The 24,141-nt window shown below is 36.6% G+C and overlaps 1 protein-coding gene across 1 annotated transcript; it reads left to right on the top strand.

The window, feature by feature from the left end:
• The first annotated feature begins 324 nt into the window (after positions 1-324).
• RALB (RAS like proto-oncogene B) lies at positions 325-23,938 on the top strand. Its single transcript, XM_039319344.1, has 5 exons — positions 325-613; positions 12,269-12,424; positions 15,013-15,221; positions 16,213-16,390; positions 18,251-23,938. Exons 2-5 carry the CDS (start codon positions 12,311-12,313, stop codon positions 18,368-18,370), a joined length of 621 nt encoding a protein of 206 aa, XP_039175278.1. The 5' UTR covers positions 325-613; positions 12,269-12,310; the 3' UTR covers positions 18,371-23,938.
• Positions 23,939-24,141: the final 203 nt, after the last annotated feature.

The following is a 24,141-nucleotide window of genomic DNA, read 5'->3' as shown; positions in this document are numbered from 1 at the left end:
CACTAGCCAGACCTTCCCAGCACTGACTGCTACATGCACACGACCCTTATTTTCTTCCTCGACCATCCGTTCTGTAGTGCATTCTCTAATTCAACCAATTATCTTTCGTCTACCTCCAATTGGACAAGAGAGGGTCACGTGCTTGCGATGCACGCTTCCCCCCCCCCATCGTCGGACGCGTCTGACTTCAGGAGGTGGCTTATAAAAGAAGCGCTCGGGAGCCAGCCGGGAGGTGGGCGTGAGCCAAGAGAAGGGGCGGAGCGAATGCAAACAAACAAAGACGCTGCGTTTGCTTTGACCCGCGACATCATTGAACGCGCCACGTCGGTAATTTAAAAAGGAAGCAGCTGCGCGCGCAAGTCGAGAACCTGAGGGAATTATAAGCGCGCGCGCACACAAACACGCACGGACGGGCTTTCTTTCATCGGGGCGGTAACGAGCGCGTGCATGCGCGCGCGCGCGCCGGTGGCGCTGCTGCTGCTGCTGTTGCTGCTAATATCCGCCTCCCTAAAAGCGAAGGCAGCGGCGCTAAGGGCGACCGGCCTCGGGCAGGGAAACCTCGTTTTTTCTCTGGAAGCCTTAAGTCAACAAATACCCAGACCCCCAACAGAAGGTAAATGCCACCCTTTCTCTTTCTTTCGGGGAAACCGAGAGCGAGGAAACAGGCGGGAAGAAGGGCTCTCCTAGTTCAGCCTTTTTTAAAGGCGAGCAGGCTGCGGCGGCCGCGGCAGCCCGCGCTGTTCGTGCCGCTGTGGAGAGGGAAGGAAAGGGGAAGCGAGTGCGGCGGGACTGCTTTGGGGTTGGGCGTTTGCTTTCCGTTTTGTGGCATTGCAGTTGGGAACGAACGCGGAGCTGGGGGGAAAAAAAATCCCCCCCCTCCGATGGTGGACCTGGAAGAAGCCCGCAGGCAACGAAAGTACTTTGTTGGTGTAACTAATCCCTTAAAGGGACACGGGGTATCGTTTCCCTTTTCCTCCCAATCCATTCTTACCCCGTAATGGCGGCGGAACTTTACGTGGTTCGGATGCCTTTTCTTTTCTGGATACAGATGGCTTTCGCGTTGGGTTCCTTTGGGGGAAAGAGAAGGGAAAGCCTTTTGTGTGGGTTCCATGGCAAGCAGCTCGTTCGGGGGGCTCCGAATGTGTGTGTCCGTAAAGGCAACGCTACTGGCGATCCCTTTGCTGAAAGAGATTTTTCTTGTAAAGGCTGGGAGACATGGGTGTTCTATTGATCGGAGGTAAGAAATAGTGGGAGTAGTGCATTACGCAAAATACGACTTTCCGTGCGAGGAGAAATGTCTCTTTAAGTATCGCTTTGGAGGAGCAAACGATCTGCAAAAAAAGCTTGACTTGGTTATAGAGAACTAGTCCCAAGTGGGGTTGGATTTTTAGCAGACCTCCCACGCCAAATCTCGTTTCCACTTTTAGTATATTAGGACGTTGTAGCAAATTGGCATCAGTTTTCTTCTTTTATTTCCTTAAGTGTGGACAGTGATACCATGTTACTATTTTCTGCCATTAACCTAAGGGAGATAATATTAACTCCTGCAAGAATCTGAGGTGATGGGTAAATTCTTTATGAAGTGTCAACAGATCATATATTTGTTGCTCTCCCTATTCCTTTCTGAATTTCATTGAAAAAGGCTCGCCTTTCTGAACTGTCTTGCTGTATTTTCCATATTAAACTGGATTGATTTAAAGACCTTGTTAGAATAGAATATGGTTGTGCAATATATTTATGGCAGGAATTGTTCAATTTTTTTTATTACTATAGCTGCCTAGATTCAAATAGCTCTAATCTGCCAAAAATATTTCTGACTTGTTAATTTTATATTTTCCAGTTCTTGGAGATCAAATTTGGATAAATATAGTGCTTGAATTGGAACTCCTTGGTTCTGTTATTCTTATTTAAACAAAAAGTAGATCTCTATTAATCTCAGTACAGATTCCTAGGGAAAGCCACTATTTGCATTCTTTCCTTTTTTGTTCTCTAATAGATAACTAATCTATATAATGCCCTTGCTTATTTTATGACTACTAATTATACACTAAAGAATGTTGTCAAGGGATGCTGGACTTTTTTTTGGAAGTCCAATAAAGCATTGTATAAGATTATACCTCTACTTGTGAATTTTTTCAAAAAAATACCAAAGGCTAACAAGACAATGTTTTTCTTTGCAGAAATCATGTTAATTTCTGCTCAGTAAACCTTGCTCCACTAATTTTGGTAGAAAAAGTTAAGATAACCAACCTTTAATTTCCTAAATCCTTCTAGGTTCTACATCAGTGTTAAATATGCCACTTTTTGGTAGAGATTTTGGGCATATATTTTTATTAGGTTTTTTTTTCCTAATTAGAGAATTCTCAGATGAGTGCCATCTAGGTCAAGTATTTATTTTGTGTTCTGCTCAGTTTCTTACTATTATTCAGGCTTCCTTGAAGGTAGCATTTCAAGCATGGATATCTGCCATTTATCCTCAGCAGTGAAGACAGATACAAATCATCCCTGCACTTTCTCTGCAGTCTCTTTATTCTTCTTTAATAAGATTTGAACTCCCTGGTTTTCCAGAGGTTCAGTGGTCTTTCTGACCAGTTTCCTAGTTCTGACATGCAGTATTTAAAGAGCTATTAATATATGCTTCAATATTTTTTAGCTCTTTTACTTTTTCCTTACGTTCTTTTGTGCCATGAAGTAACATTTTCTTCATTCATTTTGTGCAACTTCTAGTTGGAATACCCCCTTCATACTCCTCACTATAAATACTGCAAAACACAGACTTCATTATTATGGCTTGTTTTTTGTATGTGCTGAGACATGTTAGCTAGTGTTACACAGCTGCTTAATGCTGACCTTCAGTAAGTTGAGAACACAAAAATGCTAGAAAAGCGAAAAACGGGGGAAGGCTAGATCAGTGAGTCTCTTGCCATTTAGAAAGAAAGAAGGGATCTGCTAGATGAGGTTCTAATGTTTCACTGAAAAAAATATGAAAGTAGGCAGTTAATCTGAAGTTTGGTATATTGACTACAATCTTGTTTTGTCAAATTTTGTCTGTTTAGGAAATCAGGGTATAATAGATTTGATTGAGCATATAGGAGACATGGTACTAACTGATATCTTGGTATATATAAATTTTTTGCCATAGAATATTTAATGCTACTGTGGTTTTTCTTTCAGAAGTTACTGTTTTGAAACTTCAGAGAATGACAGCATTTATATACTTTTCATGTACTAGAGATTTGTAGTTGAGTTTATTTTGGGTGATTGTTGTTTAGCTCAACCAGTGAATGACAGACACTGCAACCATCATAAATAAAAGACAGGGTTTTTGATCATGTGACTATGGGGATGCTGCAACAGTCATAAGTCACTTTTTTAGTGACTTATGCTGTTGTAAACTTTGGTCACTAAATAAACTGTCTTAAATTGAGGACTGTTTGTCTGGAGGTAACATTTTCTTTCATTTGTTTTGAAAGAAAATACCATCCCTATCACCACTATTGTATTCTAGTTCATTCCAAGTGGGTTTATAACCCATTAATATTGATCTGGTTCAGTGATAATGCTAAACCAAAATGGTGGTGGTTGTGGAATGGGGTAATTCATAAATGCATCTGTAGAAAAAAAAACTATTTTTTTCAGATCACTAAGAATGGGTTTGTATAGCGTGCACAAACACAAATCACAGCAGTCTGGCAATTTTCTGCTTCTGGAATAATTCTCCAGATTTCCAAGTATTTAATAGCATTGTGGAAAACTATATTTTTACTTACAATCATTTTGGGTTTAACTACAGTTCAGTTTATAAGATGTGACTCATATTGTGCCTCAGAATTATAGGATAGATTCATTTAAATGTAATATCCTTTTTTAAATTCATATTTCCTAAGGAATCATGCATATTAGAAAAATTATTAGAAAATTTTGTCATTATAAAATAGGCTTATAAAAGAATCTATATATAGTCAACACTTTAAATTAGAACTATTAGCTGCATTATTTTATATTGAAAATGATCCTCTTAGAAATAAGAAACAGACTGTTATATTCTCACACTCTAACCCCCTCCCCCACTGGGGTATATTTCAGGCTTTTCTTGAGGTTATCCTCAAGTGTTTTGAGCTTTTATCTTGCTTAAAGGCAGGAAAGGGGGGTTTTCAAGACATTTTCAACTTGAAGTATTTTGTCTATTTCTAAATGGTGTTAACAATGTAGTATGCAATATATAAAAGGATTGTTGATTCAAGTAAAAATAAAACCGAGGGCATCAAGCAACAAATATTGTAATCTAAGGTACACCTACTTCTTTAAAAGCCCCTTGAAAGCAACAAGAATCTGTCTTTCTCAATCAGATATTCTCAAGATGCATTCAGAAAATAACTACCCAAATTCCCAAACTGAATTGAATCATAGTCCTAAAACATCTGAAAGTTACCATGTTGAGAGAGGCTACCTTGGCACTTTGCACATGATGAACCTAAATGTTGAATAAAGTATCTCATCATCCTGGATTCAAGTAATAGCAATGAGATTTGCTGCTTCTCTCCCCAAAAGCCACAATCCAAATGAATGGAATTTTTCTGATATATCTTACTGGAAGTAGCACAGCTCAAAACAGGGCACTCTGACTTCTACTTTTCAGTCAGGACAACACATTCTAAGTTCAAACTACTTCCATTGTATCTTCATAATATTTTCCTAAATGTCTTCACAAACATATTTTCAAAAATGACTTAGATGAGGGAATATTGTTTTATGACTGTTTTTAACTTTGTACGCCGCCCTGAGTCCTTTGGGATTGGGCGGCATATAAATATTTGTAAATAAATAAATAAATAAATAAATAAATAAATAGAAGGAGAGAACTCATCAAATTTTCAGATAACACTAAGCTGGCAGGAATAGCCAACATCCCAGAAGAGAAGTTCAGGATCCAAAAAGATCTTGACAGACTTGAACAAAGGGCCCTATCCAACAACATGAAATTTAATGGAGAAACGCAAGGTTTTACACCTAGGCAGGAAAAACTAAAGATACAAGTACAGATTAGGTGAAACCTGGCTTAAAAACAATAACACTGAGAGGGACCTTGGAGTTCTAGTGGATGATCACTTCAACATGAGCCAGCAGTGTGTGGCAGTAGCCAAAAAAAGCTAATGCAATCCTTGGTTGTATAAACAGGGGCATAGAATCAAAAGCATATGAAGTATTAGTACCGCTTTATAAATCCTTAGTAAGACCACATCTGGAATACTGCATCCATTTTTGGTCACATTACAAAAAAGATGTTGAGACTTTGGAAAAAGGGCAAAGAAGAGCAACTAAGATGATTAAGGGCCTGGAGACAAAAACATATGAAGAACGGTTGCAGGAATTGGGTATGGCTAATCTAGAGAAAAGAAGGATCAGGGTGACATGATGGCAGTATTCCAGTATCTCAGGCTACCACAAAGAAGAGGGGGTCAACTTTTTTTCCAAAGCACCAGAAGGCAAGAGAAGAAAAGATGGAAAGAAGCAACCTGGAATTAAGAAGAAACTTCCTAACAGTGAGAAGTTGTAGGTACTTCATCACTGGAGATTTTTTAAAAAAAGAGTGGACAGCCACCTATCTATAATTGTATAACTCAGTGGTGGCGAACCTATGGCACGTATGCTAGAGGTGGCACTCAGCTCTCTCTGTTGGCACGCGCCACTGCCACCAGCAGCTGGTGCCTCGGGCCCCCACTGCCGCCCACAGCAGGAGCCCCGCCCAGCACAAAGGAGGTGAAGTGGCTGACTAGCAAGCTTGAGTAGAGGCGGTAGAGCAGAGGTCACCAAACATTGTTGATTGGTGGACTGGAAGAAAAGGGAGGGGAAGCATTTTACATGCATGCATGCGTGCCCGGGGCCGCAAGCACACACATGCTGCAAATAGGGTGAGGCTAGTGCCTGCGTGATACTCACTAGCCCTGCCCCGTTCTTGCATGGTGCAGCACCTTGTATCTGCACCTCATGGCACGGCCATTTTTGCGCCTTGCAGCACGGCCCATTTTTGCACCCCCAGTTTTTGTGTGCCAGAGGCGGCACTCAGAGGCACCTCCCTGTCCCCCTATGAGGGCACCACAATGCTGATGAGACCCTGGCACTTTGCAATAAATAAGTGGGTTTTGGGTTGCGGTTTGGGTACTCAATCTCTAAAAGTTTTGCCATCACTGGTATAGGTCTCCTGCTTGAGCACAGGGTTGGACTAGAAGACCTCCAAGGTCCCTTCCAGCTCTATTCTGATTGATTGGACCAAGTGGTTCCCATTTTATGACATTTCCAGTGAAGACAAAATAGGATTTCTGGGATTCAGTATAAAGCTTCCTCAGTCTTCCAAAGTTTTTCTGGAGAGATAAGGAACTTCAGGGAAGTTGGCTAAAATATACAATGAAATAGTGCCCTTAGATGCTAATCAGTATATTATTTTATGTGGAAAAGTAAGAAAATATTCAGTAAGAACATATTATAATTATTGCAATTTTCTTTCCAAAACTTGTTTTCTGTAAAATCCATTCTTTATGATTTAAAAAAGTCTTGCTGTTCAGAAGTTCATTTTTATGGTAGGACAAAGAAGTTAATCTGCTTTTTCTATCATGGTGTTATCCTCTGTGTAATTTATTGGGATCTTCCTGCTTTTTCCACATGTTTAAAACTAGTGGAATCCAGAGGAAATTTATTTTCAATTATTTCAGTAGATAATATTTGCCACACTCGGCATTCTTGTACAAATTTGTATTATAGTCTGATGTTGGGGGGAAAATGTTGAAATCTTATAGGATTAGAATGAGAATTTGGTAATTTTAAATGTTCTATGGCGGGGGTATCAAACTGCTGGCCCATGGGCCGGATGTGTCATGCCGAAACCGCGCCCACCCCATTGCTGGCAATGGGAAAAAAAGTTGGGATACATCACTACACGTGACGTGACATTGTGAGTTTGACACCCCTGTTCTATGGGGATGGAGGGACAAGAGTACTTTGTTATCCAACATTGCCTATTGCTGGCAACCTATGATCCAAAATTCTGAAGAAGTCTCTAGATTTGTACTGAGTCATTTTTAGATTGTAAGTATTTACTTTGTATCCCTATCACGAAGATGTCAAGACTGAGTGATTGCTGGATAGAAACCTGAAAAAATGGTTACATTAACACAAAGTGTTGCATGATTATTTGAGGCTGGTTTTGTGGATGTCAGTTTTTAAGCTCTTGTGATGTTGATGGTGCTTAAGCATGTAAGCTTGTTTTTCCTCTTCAGTGTGCCAATTCTGATTACATCGCTAATGAGTTGTGAACCTGTATCTCATTACACTTTTAGGTTTGGTCACTGAATAGGCTTGGCTGTTCATGCCCATACACAAAAAGGCAGTGTGTGTCTTCAATTTTGCTGCATAGCGTTATGGTTGTAAGCTCAAGGCAAAATGATAGCATGTAGCCATGGCAACATTTGTGTGTAGGTTTTTAAATGTGGAAGAATGCAGGTACTCTTGATTATTGCTCATCATTTTTATCTCTCAACAAAGAAATTTGCATTTAAAGCAACATAAACTTTGAGCAAGAATTTAGGTATGTTCTTATTTGAAAGATGCAGCAAAATCAGGCAGAATTAGGATTTGGATTGTATAAAAAGAATGTCTTTATATTGAACAGAGTACTAAAGGAAGATATTTCTATAGCATGAAATACAGTACAAAAATAGAGTTGCCTTGATGTGTTTAATTTATTTCATGAATGCATTCTGATACATAAAATATTACTGTTATTAATGTTCTGAGCTATTCAAGGTTAAGTGATATGGGGAGAGAAACAAAAATAGCTCTGCATATCTTATTTAGATATATTGAAGAGCACAAAATAAAAATTGAAAAATTAAAGTATTACTTCCACAAAACTACGTAATCAATCATATAAATAGCAATCACATGACTTAAATTTAATGCTTTGGGACCAGCAGCATGACCTAAATTTTATAGTCATCTTCAAATGGATCACTTTAATAAATGCAGTGCAATATACGTGTGACTGTGAACTCTTGCTAATGCTAATTATATTGCTTTGGAAATAATGGTCACAATAAACTATTAATAACCATAGCCAGAACTGATGTTGTCAGTTGCATATAGTCACATGACTTTTCACTTTATATTCATAGCATTAACAATGGAGTTTCTTGTCCCAATTGTGCTAAGTAAATGGGGACTACCTGTAGTATGCTTGGTTACTGGTAAAGCTACGGTAATGTTAAGCTAATTAGTTACCAAAATCTCAAAATTAAATTACTTGTATACTGAACACTGGACACCTTCTTTGGATTGATTAGCCAGTTGTTTTTGGTCATTTGCTGATTCTTATCCCTCCTCAAAACTCATGGTTGCCTATTGTTCATATTTCCTCATGGTTTTCAAGTAATCTGCATAAGGAGAGTGCAAAAGTTGGGTTTAAACTCTACATTAAAAAAACAACAACCTAAGATCATGGCATCTGGTCACTCCCTGGCAAATAGAAGGGGAAGAAATGGAAATAGTGACATATTTTATTTTTTGAACTTCAAGGTCACTGTAGATGATGACTGCTGCCATGAAATTACAGATAGTCCTCAATTACAACAATTCATTTAGTGACTGAGCAGCGCGGTGGCCTAGAGGTAGAGCTCTCGCCTCACAATCAGGAGGCTGTGAGTTTGATCCTAGGTAACAGCTGATATTTCTATCTTTGGGCACAATGAGCAATTGTTTGCCGCAAACTCCGTGTAAGTATCAGGAAGGGCCAGTAAACGCTTGAGCTCCATTCTGTCGCCCTGACTACACAAGGGATTACAGGGTCGTTAATGGGGGGGAAAAAAGTGACCATTCGAAGTTACAATGGCACTGTGAAAAAAGTCTTATGCCTGTCTTCACACTTACGAATGCTGCAGCATCCCCATAAATCATGTGATCAAGACTCAAATGCTTGGCAACTGACTCATATTTATGATGGTTGCAGTAACTCAGGGTCATGTGATCATCTTTTGCAAGCAAAAGATTAACTGTGTTACTAACTTAACAACTGCAGTGATTCACTTAACAACTGCGACAAGAAAGGTTGTAAAAAGGGGCAATATTCACTTAACAACTATCTCGCTTAGTAAGAGAACTTTTGGGCTCATTTGTGATCGTAAGTTGAGGACTACCTGTAAAAGACACTGGCCCCATGGGTGGAAGGCTATGGCAAACCTAGACAGCACATTAAAAAGCAGAGACGCCACTTTGCTGACAAAGGTCCATATAGTCAGAGCTGTGGTTTTCCCAGTAATAAGATATGGCTGTGAGAGTTGGACCATAAGGAAGGCTGAGTGCCAAAGAAATGATGCTTTCCAATTGTGGTGCTGGAGAAGACTCTTGAGAGTCCCTTGGACTGCAAAGGGATCAAATCAGTCAATCTTGAAGGAAATGAACCCTGACTGATTTTTGGAAGAACAGATACTGAAGCTGGAGCTCAAATACTTTGGCCACCAAAGGAGAAGAGAAGATTCCTGGGAAAAGACCCTGATACTGGGGAAGATTGAAGGCAAAAGAAGGGAACGGCCGAGGATGACTGGTTAGATAGTGTCAATGAACATGAATTTAGGCAAATTCTGGGAGATAGTGGAGGATGGGGGAACCTGGCGTGCTGTGGTCCATGGGGTTGTGAAGAGTTGGACATGACTTAGCGGCAGAACACAACATAAACAAGAAGGTGTAATACTAGGCAACACTGAATATGAAAAAACATCTTTGCTGTTTTCTGACTGCAAGGAAAGTTTAGAGGGAAGGTGCAAGAACAGATTTACTATTCTTGTGCTAATAGAAAAAGTTTTGAATTGCCATAATCATGTCTTAAAGTTTAATATCTCAGTAGAATTCTGAATATAAGATAAACTCTGAATCATTATGATGCATATAATTGAGCTATCTAAAATATTATAATCCATTTGGCTCCATACTTTTATCAGATAAGTATTATGAGAAAATAGAATTCATATTTTTAGTTTTGCAGTTTCTGATTTCATGTTAACAGTTAAATCAGTCTTGGAAATGGAGTACTAGAAGGCTTTTACAAAAGCATTCTGTCTGTATATAAATCAGTGGCCCAGACTCTGTTTTTAAAGAATGACCGCTTTCAATTGAAGTCTAGCTGGAGAAATTGTGGAATGCCAGCTGCATGGCAAGTAAAAGGAGAAAGATTGTATCTGCTTGCTTGATTAGAGTCAATAATAACAAAAGTAGAATTTTAGAAAAGTTCTGAGCAAATCTGAGGAGGGAATCAAATTTGAAAACTATTAAATATTTTATATCCATATATCTTCTATGATACGAATTTAAAACTGTATTGTGGTTATTTCATTATTTAAACAAACATAGAAGCTACACCATTCCAGACAAATATAGCTAACCTATACTCTAAAAAATAAAAAAAATTAAAAGGCGGGAGAATTATGTTTGGGAAAAACCATCCACAGCACATCCACCCTACTGCAAGGACTGGGAAAGCAATCAGGTTTTAGAAGGATTTTTGGAATATAAAGTAAAGTAGGAATGATATGGATCTCTAAAGGAATGTTCTTTTAGTGGACAAGCATCACAACTTTCTCTGTTGTGGTGCCTGACCATGCTGTATAGGCAAAAACTATTGATTATCCACTCTGAGCTTTACATGGCAATTCCTAAAAATCTAAGGTATCTTGGGGAGATTTCTATTAATTGAAGAAAATATTCAAATCTGAATAAATAGTAATAGCACTTAGATTTATATACCACTTCACAGGGCTTTACAGCCCTCTCTAAGCGGTTTACAGAGTCAGCCTATTGCTCCCCCAACAATCTGGGTCCTCATTTTACCGACCTCGGAAAGATGGAAGGCTGAGTCAACCTTGAGCCATTCAGAATCGAATTCCTGGATTGAGCAGTGAATTAGCCTGAAATACTGCGGTCTAACTACTGTGCCACCACGGCTCTAAATGTGGAGAAAACTATAAGAATTTCAAAAGTATTTTGCTATTCCTGATTATCAGGTAGGCTTGAGAAGACTTGATAGTCTTGCATTCTGAAAGAGAATGCTTGACTCCCCTGTCTGTATTATATAATACTGTATGGCCAATTTTGGTGTTAAGATTTCTTTCAATTTGCGAGCCTCACAGAAGATAAATACATGAGTAGTTGAGTCTAGAATGATAGGCTTAAGTCATGCCAGTCATTACATGGGTTGCCGTGTGACCACACCTGAGTTTACAATTTTTGTTGTGGCTGTTGTTAAGTGAATCTGGCAATTGTTAAGCAAATCCATTGTCCTCAGTGGGTATTTTTTTTTTTTTTTTGGCCAGAAACTGGAAGTAAAGGCCAGTTTCTGGCAAAATGCATCATAAATTGCAGTTACATGACAAACAGCCGTAAATGTGGGCTGGTTGCCAAGTATCCAAAATGTTATTGGAACTTCATATCTGGGTCATCTGTAGCCCTGAGGAATCTGACATAACTTTAGTTTAGTGACTGGTTATAAGTTGAGAACTACCTTTACATAGACAAGAGCATCAGACTTCTAGTATAACCCCTCTTCTTTTCCTCTTGTAATACACATCATGTTAATATTTGGTTGGCAGAAACTTTCCAGCCTTTTGGGTACAATTCAGTGATGAATTTCCATGATAGATAATGTAGTGATTTCTTCTCATGCAATACCAGAAAATATTTTCACATCTTCCCAGCAATCCCCTCTATGCCTTCAAAATCTGTTTTAGGAGAGTTCTCCAAACTTTAGGTACAAAATGTTTAGTGCAATATGAGCAAGCTTCAAGCTTTTATTTTTATTCTTTTCTATTTCATCATACTTGTTTCTAATGCCAACGGAATTACGAAGTTAACATTTTAACACCAATTAAAATTGCATGTTTCTTAAATTGACCTGTTTACACACTATAATTAAAGCCAAACTTTGTCTTTTCAAGTGAAATTATAAGTTTGCTATTTGAAAAGGGAAACTGAATTTTGCAAAAAACTTATTCAAAATTGTACTAGAATTACAGGAAAGCCTAACAATTATTCATCATATTGTGTTCTAAATTGATTCAGTGGTGTATCCAGATGAAATTGCGGTTAAAGCATCAGTGTTTATTTAGTTCTTCTCAAAGATTGTGACATATTTGAAATGTTGTCTAAATTGCATCATAGAATTCTGTCATTCTGATGATTAATTAAATGCTTGATCTGAATAACAAAACATCTATTCTTTGGCTTCTAGCTCATCATTCTGCTCAACTCATACCTGACAACTATATTAAAAATGGCTGCTAGTAAGGCAAAAAGTCAAAGCTCTCTTGCCCTTCACAAAGTAATCATGGTTGGTAGTGGAGGCGTTGGCAAATCAGCACTTACACTTCAGTTTATGTATGATGAGGTAAGACATTGGTTGCTTTTCTATTTATAGGTATTAAAATGATGTGCTATAGGATCTGTACTAAACTGCTTTTACTGTGCACTGTGGGACATCAATACAAGATCATAAATTTGTAGAGCCTTTTTCAGAAAGAGAAATGATTTTATTTTGTTTTTTCCTGTTGGTAGTTTAGATTAGATCTCATGGTTTTAAATATAACAAGCCTTCTAGAATAGTCAGTAAAATAACATCTTTTTATAACTTTTTATCCTCAAAACTAATTTTTTTCCTCAAAACCAATATGCCACTTCATACATTTATTTTTTTCTTTAAACTTCTCCCTTCTCTTAAGAATGTAATCATATATAAGAAAGTGGCAGAAATTCTTAAAAGAGCCTTTTCCCATGTACATCGGTTATCCCTGCAGCCTTACTATTTTCAGCATTTTAACAGCATATATTACTCCATTTATGCCATTTTCACCAACATTTACAGCATTCATTTCAATTCTAGCCTTAGATATGTTGTAGTTAGATATGTTGTAAAGAGAGAAGCAACCTGGAACTAAGGAGAAACTTTCTAACAGTGAGGACAATTAACCAATGGAACAGTTTGCCTTCAGAAAACTGGAGGTTTTTAAGAGGAGACTGGACAGTCAGTTGTCTGAGACAGTATAGTTTCTCCTGCTTGAGCAGGGGGCTGGACTAGAAGGCCTCCAAGGTACCTTCCAGCTTTCTATTCTGTTCTGTTCCGTTCTGTTCCGCTCCGCTCCACTCCACTCCACACAAAATTGTTCTGCATTGCTTTTATCTGTTTTTTATCTTAACCATTCCTTGCTCTCTTTGGCTACATGCTGTATTTTCAAACTTTTATTCCTGTCAATATACATGCTGTTTCTTTTGTTCTTTTTTGCAGCAGTCACTCTTTGCTGGGCATTTTTCTCACCCATGGTTTTTTTCATTTAATGCTTCCGCTGTGAATTGTTTTTCATACTTCTCACTACTATTTCATAATTGCTCACACCTAGAGTAATTCCTTATAATTGATCTTTTACAATTTTTTCCACGTAAAGCTCTTATTTCCCCCCTCTCCCTATGTTCTACTTTCTCTCTTATTATTTTTACTTTTCTGGGGATTTTTATGCCCATTTTTTTGAAGATCTATTGTTCACACTGCAAGAAACAATGGCCTGTCTTAAACTGAGAACCTCTTATCCCCTTTATTTACTGATATCAAAGTGGTCATACTTAATTCTTTCATTTTCTGTGTATTCATGTGAATTGACTTAAACTATATATTTGAAGCATGCTTTTTTCTAAGCATATATTTACCAAAGGATCACCTTTATCATTGTTCATGGGTTTTAGAAAATTCATTTAAAATATTGTACAATTTTTGCAGTTCTTCCCGAGTCTTTTGTTATCAACATTCACTGGAGTGATAACTATTTACCAGATTGTAACACAATTATCACCAGCCTACAATTGTATGCATCCGCAACAGTCTAGTGCTTTCAGCGCATGTGTTTTTATACGAATATTAAAATCATACATTTTACTTATTTTATAATTGCATCTACACTTTCATCTATATCTTTTCATCATCTCCATCCCATCAGTTCAACTATGCCTTCATTCAAAGTTATTGCATCTTTCCCTTTTATCCTAGCTCCACAACACAGAACATAGTTGTTTTTCTTTAATTCATTGCATTAATTCATGCACTTAAATACCATTTATTCCTCTTACAATCAAGTTGTCTTCTACATGCCATGGTTATCAATAGTTGGGGTGCATAAATCTGTCATCCGATGTGGCTTTGATGACTTGAGGCTTTCACATAAGACTTTTCAGAAAGACAGGAAAGGTTATTAGTTGTCTATGCTGCATGCAGCATTCCCTGCTGATAGTAAAGATGCCTACCGATCTAGATCAGTTTTTGACACATTTTGACTAGTATGCCACAAGCACAATGAAACCCAGTTTTTCTCTAAACATTTTCCTGGCGTATGATAGGATTTCTAATATAAAGGCTACCTTGCAGGTCAGTATACTATTTCCAGTATCCCACCATGTGTTGAGTATATTCAAATGCTTATTAATAGTAATACTAAATTTTTACCCCATTTTATGGATCATGTTACTATAGCAGAAGCATAACATGTGACTTGCTTGCAATCTTTACCTCTCAAAAAAGAATTGCATAATGCTTAGGATTTTAAAGGTAGGCTTAGAATTGCTTGAACAAGTTCTGATGGCAATTTAATAGAGTCATCATGAAGTCGTCTGGAAAATGAAGCTTCATTTCAGAATTGTTATTTGCCTTTACTCACAATAAACACAAGCAGAATTAATACTTATAATATTTACAAGGGGATTTTTTTAAAAAAAATAGAGCACATTGTTTTAGACTGTCATATTTTGATCCCTAGATTATTAGTTGAAGCAGATCTTTAACTCATAAGTGAAGGAAATATTTTGATTTCGGTGCTATACACACCAGAGCTGCAATAATCGGCATTATTGTTAACTGGATAATCTTCCATAACTTAATTTGCCATCCAAAGGATGCAAGAATCCTATATCTAACTATTGTTTTGTGCTGTCTAGTTTGTTGAAGACTATGAACCAACCAAGGCTGATAGTTACAGAAAAAAAGTTGTTCTAGATGGGGAAGAAGTCCAAATAGATATTCTGGATACAGCTGGGCAGGAAGATTATGCAGCTATTCGAGACAACTACTTCCGGAGTGGAGAAGGTTTTCTCTTAGTTTTCTCCATAACTGAGCATGAATCCTTTACAGCTACAGCAGAATTTAGGTAAATATGATCTCTAGATGTTTTCATCGGACTTTGATTTTTGATTGAATCTACAATGTGGTCCAAAAGAAAGATGTCATCTTTCCTTTTTTCCCAGAACACATTGTTTTGAGCTTCTGCTAAACTGAACAGGAAAATGCTTAACATATTTGAAGACGCAAAGGCGACCAATTAAATGTGGCTGTGGGGTTTGCATTTTTTAGAGATGATAGTTTTTACTATTTAATTCTCCCTCTGTAGATATGAACATGTGCAATAGCTGCAACTGTACAAAACACAAATTCATTTTATATCAGTATATTAGTTTGTGAGAGCCAGTGTGGAATAGTGGTTAAGGTGCTGGACTGGGAGACCTGAGTTTTGATCTTTCTTAGGGATGGGCCATTTTGTCTTTCAGCCCTACACTGAGAAATTAAAAACCTCCACAGTGGGCTTACATGATAAATTAAGGTCTGTAATCTTGGCCTTCATTTTGCTGTTTATTGATTTAGCATAACGGTAATAATAATAGCTGATTATGCTAATACGGTGTTACGCTTTGCTAATAGTATGGTGCTGACTATAATGTGTACATTTCCTACTTAATCTTATATAAAGTATATTTAAATGTACATATGTATTTGTGTGTGTATACATACAAATATACATACATGCATATACATGTATATGTATATATGTTTAGATAGATTAGATAGATAGGTAGGTAGGTAAGTAAGTAGGTAGAATAATAGGTATAATAGATTGCATCAGTTATTTGCAGTAAAATATTATACTTTGAATGGAAACTGGAAAAAGGGGCACATTGTCTGGTAGTGGGGACCTGCAGCCTATTCTTCTGCTTGACCACTAAATGTAATATGCAATAATAATAGCATTGCAGTTCCTTTGGCATACCTCACTTATTGTTTCTGACATGCATGAATTTTTCACCCTAGCATGAAATAATGATTAAGGCTATATCTACTGTTTTGCTTTTAATATGCTATACTAGAGAACAGATTCTCCGTGTAAAAGCTGAAGAGGATAAAATACCATTGCTAGTAGTGGGGAACAAATCAGACTTGGAGGACCGTCGACAAGTGCCTGTAGAAGCTGCTCGAAGTAAAGCGGAAGAGTGGGGAGTTCAGTATGTAGAGACATCAGCAAAAACAAGAGCAAATGTAGACAAGGTAAAGTAAGAGTTTGTTTTCAGCAGTATTTCAGAAATGAGGCTGTTGGATCACAGTCAACATTTGTTTTAATTACACTTATATATAAATGTAAGGCAAAATAAGCTGGCATTGTGAGTTCTCTACATCTTACGGAAGATCGCTATAATAGTTATCAACCACTTCAATTTAATGAAAGAATTTGAGCAAATGGTGACCTAATAAACTAAAGCTGCCTTTTGTAAATAGAAGGAGATCTTGGTTGCCAAATTTTCTCTTCAATTATTCCCCAAACTGTAAATTATACATGTTAGCACAATACTGGTAAGCCTCGACTTATGACTATAATTGAGCTCAGAATTATGGTAGTAAATCATCGCAATAGTGTGTCAAGACATCATGTGACCAGATTTAAAGTTAAGACCACTTTATGGCAACTGTGAAGCAAACATGGCAAAAGTTCCCAATGGGCACTTTGTTGCTGGAAAATGGAGATAAATGCTAGGAACCACAAAAAATTTAACAAATCCTGGTCACCTGACTGTGGGTTGCTGCAAGTGGCCGTAAAGGAATATTGGTTTCCACGCTCCAAAAATATGATCCTATGACTATGGGATATGTGTACAGCATCATAACTCTGAAAATGGGATTATAAGTAGCTTTGGGAAAGTATGTCACAACTTCAAATGGTCCTTAAGCAACAAGTCATAAGACTACCTGTATAGCAGAAACTACTCTAGACTTGCTGAAATACTCTTGCAATATGTTAATGAGATAATTGCCATAAATCTTACGGAAACACAATTGGTTCTTTGCAGTTTTGTAAGAATGGATAAAATGTGTTTAATTACAGGTAGTCCTCAAATTCTGAGCAAAAAATAATACTGGCAGAGCTGTTGGTTTTCTTTTTCCTTGCTAAAGCTAGCCTTAGCTCCATCGATGCTAGCAGAACTATGACTGTCGGTAGAGAGAAAAATAAACCCTCATGGTTTTCTTTGTTTCGCTAAAGCTAGCCTTCGCCAGTCTAATGCTTGTGGAACTAAATCTCGTTATAGTGAGGGAAAGAAAACCGAGAGCTTTTCCAGCATTATTTTTTATTTTAAAAAAAATCCTCTTGTGGGATTGTGCCATGTGGCCCAGCAATGAAGTGCCTTTTCTGTTGGATTGCCTATTGCCCGCTTAATTTGAGAATCTTGTAAGCATGCTTAGCTCTGAGAAATTATTGAAGTGGGCAGATTCAACTTATCTTGAATAAATCTTTTATATTTAACATTATATGTGCTGAATTTTTCTGAAGCTCTATTAAATTTTGTTTTAATTCCCTGAGAGTTCCTGTGCTTTTTGCACCAAATTCAAATAGTTAAAAGCGGAAAAGTAACTTAGGACAGTTTTTCACACTTACGACCATTACAGCATCCCCACAGTCACCTGGTCAAAATCCGGACGCTTGGCAACTGGTTTATATTTATGAGGGGTATGGTGTTCAGGGTCATGTGATCATCTTTTGCGTCTATCCGACAAGCAAAGTCAATAGGGAAGCCAGATTCACTTAACAACTGTGTGTCTAACTTAACTGCAGTGATTCATTTAATAATTGTGGTAAGAAAGGTCATAAAATGGGGCAAAACTCACTTAACATATGTCTCATGTAATAACAGAAATTTTGGGCTCAACTGTGGCTATAAGTTGAGGACTAACTGTATAAAAAATTTATGATGGTCAAAAATTAGCCATTTAAAATCACCTTTGTGAATAAACAACATGTTTAGGGATTTGTTATCTTTTTTCCTAATATGTTGCATTAATTTAAAACATGCATTATTTCTTCATACAAGCCAGTTTCAAATGCTGATAATGTTGTCTACTTTTCTTTCTTTTTAGGTATTTTTTGATTTGATGAGAGAAATTAGATCCAAGAAAATGTCAGATAATAAAGACAAGAATGGCAAAAAAAGCAGCAAGAATAAGAAGAGTTTTAAAGAACGATGTTGCTTATTGTGATCTTTAAGTGCTACACTTATAGGTGACAGTACTAACAAGACATTTTACTACTAACCATAGAGGACTGAATTAATAAGAAGAAATCTGAATTCAATACATTTTTTTCAACTCACATTGATATAAGAATTGAAGTTCAGCAGATCCATGTATACCAAGAAGGATGATTCTTGAAAGCAGCTTTCACTGGTAAACAGTAATGCAAGCATTTTTTTTCCTTTTATCATAAGCAATTTACCTGTTAGTCATATGGTGCACTCTGAATTTACCTCCGGATGCTGCTCCAAGGGCACTCCTCAAACAACTCTTCACCACCCTTTTTTTGTTTAAATGGCGTTCCACCAAAGTTGTAGCTGTCTTTTCTTTCTGACTTCATTTTGTGTGCTCTTAAAGGCGTAAGCCTTTGGTGATTTTTTTTTTTTAAAAAAATCACAAGTTGACAAAATGAGCTATTTCTAGCCTTTAAAATGTATAGTGCTGCTTAAAATAAGTTATGGTGGTGTCAGTTTTGCTGTTTTGCCAACATAATAGATGGACAGTGTAAGGCTTATCTTTTTAAAAAAACAGAATAGTGAGCATTTCCGTAATGACTATAGTAAATTTCAGAACATTAGTAATTATATTCTGGCAAATTAATACTGTCTTAAATCTGGAGTAAATTAACTAGGCATCTTGATGCAGAGGAGTTTCTAAGATTAACCCAATTTTTCAGTACATTTGTTGAGGATTGTAGTATTTGAAATCCAAGACATATGAATGACATCAAGCTAGAAGTTTTTAGTTTATTCCATTGAGTAATTCTACCCATCCTCCCAAAGACTTGGTTTCCTCCTAAAACCTGGACATTTTTATTCATGGTGCTGTGGTGGTTTGGAGTCTGTATTGAAGCCATAGTGGTTGCTACATTTGGTCTCAATGTTTAACAGAAGAAGGGGGTTTTTTTTAATGTGAAAGTTCACATTATGTAGTTTCATGAATTGGATACAGCCCTTGTTTTAAAAGTGGGTGGTTAAAAAAAAAATCCACCAGTCCTTATCCTGCACTTATTCCATTTGAACTGTAAAAAAAAAAATAAGAAACTTGTGCAGAAAATATTTCTAGTAGTTTGTTCGAACCAGAGAAACTTAATGGTGTATTATAGTTGGCTTTACTTTCTTTCTCCCATCCGAGTTGTTGGTATCTGCCTAGGTGACGTCAAGACATGAAATTCCACTCCTGAGTGAGCACGCACTAGTGTTCTCCACATTGTGGAGCAGTGGTGGCTAAATTAAAAAGACGGAGATGTGCAATCTTTTCATATATATCTATATCCAAGTTAATAAGGAGCAGTTGCCAAGAAGTCTGACTCTTGGTTTCCTTGTACAAGAACTTTTTATAATTATTCACTGGATAATGGGATAAAGTTTGTAAAGACAGCTAAATTTATTCAGTTAACAATTGTTTTTCTTTTTTTGTCACTATTTGATCATTAATGGGGTAAATAAAAATGGCATGTGGAAGTATATCATTACACTTTTAAAAAATAGTTCTGGCCAATTCATTAAACCATTCTTTCCCAATTTGGTGCTCTTTTAAACGGTAATTTTCTTCATTTCCAAACAGGATGTGAGAGGAACGGTCAAAAAACACCAAGCTGGAGAAAGTTCTGTTGAGCAAATATACTTTATATAAATGCTCTTATCTGGTTGGTCGTAAAAATAGTTTTTCAGATTATAGAATACTTTCAAAATTCCAAGAATAAGCATGTATCAGGATGCTTTGGAAGATTTCGAGCCCGGGTGTCAAACTCAAGTGTGTCATGTAATGTAACGTTTTTTGCCTTTGCAGAGCTGGGGTGGGCATGGTGTGCGTATGATGCATCTGGCCCACAGGCCACTAGTTTGACACCCCCGATTTAGAGTATCTAGTTTAGATCTGGGTATGCTTTAAGAGAGAGGTTTTTTTAAGAATTGGGGTTATGAGACCACATAAAACCAAGTCACATAAATCAATGAACCGGGATTCTGTCCTTTCACTTGTTATTTTTTTCTTTTTACAAACTTTTGAAATTGTTATGTCTATATTGGAGTATATACACTGTTTTCATTTAGTATGTGGCATGAAACGGCTTTGGTCATTTTCAACAAAAGCTCCGGAAGGCTCCAGAAAAGAGGCCTGTGCATTTCATATGGTCCTATACCCATGACTTGAAAAAGTGATAAAGCAGTTGCTTCATAGCTGCTTCAATTTTTCAGAAATTGAAAAATAAGGGAATAAACAGGTAGCAGTATGAAGAAGAAAAATACAACCATGTCTGGATATTTAGAAAGTTGAAGGTTATGTCTGAGTATAAAGATTAGATTTATCAATTAAGATTATTTGAAAAAAATGCTTAATAATACTAAAATAGGAAAACTATAAAGGAGTTTTATTTGATTTATATTGGCATAGTAATAAAACAGTGTTAAATGATATATGAATATAGGCTGAAGCAGATATCCAGTTTACATATTGTTACTGTGTGTTAGAGAAGACAGAATGTGACTAGATATATTTATGGGATCGGGCAAGGCAAATAAAACACCACAAGATTGCTCTTCTAACAAACAAAATATGGACAAGATTCGGTGTCATCTGTCCTAAATGCAGATCGAGATCTCATAATTTTCAGCTATGGAGCTTTCAATAATAAAGCATTCTTTGGGGATATAGTTTTGACAGGTACTGATTTTATGTAGCATAAAACAATCTGGTACCTGTGGATTTCATCTTGAACACAGATGGACAATATGTAACTTTCCAGATGCTGCTGAATGTCAGCTCCAGCAATCATAAACATATATGCTAACAGGAAGGGACACAAAGATGTTGCAGAACCCTCTTTGGAAGATCAAACGTTGCTCAACCCATGGTAGATATTTTATTTTGATGATACATAGAAGCTTTCAGCAATCATGAAGGAAGGTACGGCTTCACAGAAATCTCTAAAATAGGTAAACAACTTCAACGAGAAACTTGAACAAAAAAAATGGTATTTTTAAAAAGGGAATATGCAGTAAGAAAGCAAGCAAAAAAGATATAATTCATGTATCTCCAATTTCTATTGAACATAATTTAATACTGCATGCCCTTTAGCATGAAGGAACTACAGAAAGTTACTGGGGAAAATAACTTGCATAGTTTAGGCATTACTTTAGCATTGTTTTTAATCTTTGTAAGCTGCTCAGAATCACTTGCGTGAGATGCATGGTCATATAAATTTAGGCATACACACAGATTCAGAGTTTAGAATGGAATTTGAAACATCCACATGAGCCTTGCAGTTACAGAACTGTTGTAACTCTTTAGAGAGAGATGCTATTTAATATAAACTTATAAACCATTTCTTTTCATGCTTTGTACAGCCTTAATTGATACTCTAATCCAGTGGTTCTCAACCTGTGGGTCGGGACCCCATTTGGGGTCGAACGACCATTTGACGGGGGTCGCCAAACAAGGCTGTCAGCCATTTTTTCCCCCTTTGGCCATGTCCCTGGCACCCGATGATGTATAAGTGGTTGGGGGTCACCACAACATGAGGAACTGTATTATGGGGTCACGGCATTAGAAAGGTTGAGAACCACTGCTCTAATCCTTTATTCAGTGGAAATTTATTCCTGTGTCAGAACTGCATTGCTGCCTAAATTCATTAAATTAAACTTATTCCCCTGTAATGTTTTAAAAATAGAGCAATTGATTTAAAAGTTGTTTACTTTAAAAGACAGCCTATGAAGTCGGTGTTACTTAACATTGTTTAAGAATTAAGCCATGATTTTGCTTGGGTTCTTTGGTTGTTATTGAATTATAATTCCCAGCATCCCTCATCCTTACCTATGCTGCTTTGGTTTGTTGCAAATTCAGATTCTGCATTTCCTGGCATAATTGCTTGACTACTTATACTCAAGTGTTTAAATGAATTTCTAATAGCAAACGGTGCACATTCTTCAAAGGATTTGAAATCTGATAGCATCAGTGACTGTGTATTCACAACAACTGGGGACAGTAAACATATAGGAAGCTGTCTCACAGTGACTCACATCATTGGATCTAACTAACTCAGTATTAGCCCCTTTGATCAGTAGCAGTTATCCAAAATTCTTAATTTGACTTTTTCAATCTCTTGAAATAAGTTGAGTTATGAAATTTGGTATATGTTAAGTATATAAATGAATGCATTTTTCTCCTGCTTCTGATTTCTATGTAGTCCATTATTGCCTATAAACCAGCTGTTGGGGATCTGGACCTTGAGGATCTTGAGGAACATAGGACCCATTTCTAAACTATCCATTCTAGGAATTATAGGAGATGAAGTTTACTCATACTTGGAAAATCACAGTCAAACATGTTTGAGCTGTAGTTGTAAAAGCATCTGTAGAAATTGGATTCTACATACATGGCAATTAATAAACCATATATGGTCCCATGCGGTCATTTTTGCATTTAACTATTATATAGTTTGAGTTGACTTCTGTGCTTATTTTATAAATATCTTACGGACCAACACTAGTCAGGCAAGTCTAAATAACAAAAAACAGGTTGTGAGCATGACAGTCATTCCACAAAACAGTTGATCAAAACATTTGGGATATTAAAATTTAGCTTTAATTGGGAAATAATTTATAAGAACCCCAAAATTATTTGCTCAGAAATCTTTTAGGAGAGAGAATTCAGAAGTATATATTTTCTTGTAATAAAAGAAAATAAACTCTGAGACATATTAGAGGGAGAAAAAAATTTAACGGATAGCTTATAAACTAACATTAATTACAGTAATTTCTAGTGAACTCTCGCCTTCATTTTAGATTCATAAAATAGACTTGGAGACTATATGTATGTATATAGCTGGTTGTGCAAAATGAGAACTGAATAGAAATGAAATGTGAACAAAAAAAAAAATCTTTAAACTTTAGGTGTAAAATATTAAATCAAACCTTTTGAAATGTAATCCTCTATAGTTTATACCTTTTCAAAATCCAAATTACAATTCTTTTTCATTCTCATGCTGATTCATATCATTAAAAAGGAAAACAGCTATTGTGAACAGAATGTAATTTCTGTCAAAGCTCACAAAAATATTATAAAAGCATTCCATTAGAATATTGGAAAATTCAGACTCTTAATTTCTATATATACCTTATACTGACACTTATTAATCTAACTATATTTATAAAGTATATATTATTATAACCTTGCTCCTCCAAAATATTTTCAAGTCTCCTTGCAACTCTTCTGGTTCACAGATATTATTTTCAATGTTATATGATGTAGCTCTACCAATGATGATTACATTATGTGTACATGAAGTTACTCTGGTTTATCTGCGAATAATGGTAAAGAAACCCTATTGATATGAAGGTTACTTCAGTATTGTTTATGAAATATGGTGTTTTAAGTGTTTGAATTATCTTTTTTCAACTTTTAATGCAAACTGCATTGAAAAAAAACAAATCCCGGATGCACTCCTGGAAAATGTACATGTTTGGTTCCATATGAGAATGGAATTGAAATGAAAAGTGACACAACAGCATAATAAAATTCTAATTTCTCTTCTGAGAAGGCTTTGTCAGACATCAAAGAGAGTATAGTTTCTTGAAAGGCCCAATTATCATAATCCCTTGTCATACAGAAACTAAGGTATTTGGTACTCCAGCTTCTGTGCTAAGAATATGGGGTAGTCATTGAACCTAGCAGCAAAGTCTTTTCAAGAATTTGTTGCACCATTGGTAGATCAGGAATTGGTGGTGGGGTACTGGAGG

The sequence above is a fragment of the Crotalus tigris genome, unplaced genomic scaffold (assembly GCF_016545835.1).
Source record: "Crotalus tigris isolate CLP2741 ecotype Arizona unplaced genomic scaffold, ASM1654583v1 scf7180000023579.1091882, whole genome shotgun sequence".
In the NCBI taxonomy this organism is placed as follows: Eukaryota; Metazoa; Chordata; class Lepidosauria; order Squamata; family Viperidae; genus Crotalus; species Crotalus tigris.
This window is presented reverse-complemented; position numbering and strand designations above follow the sequence as displayed.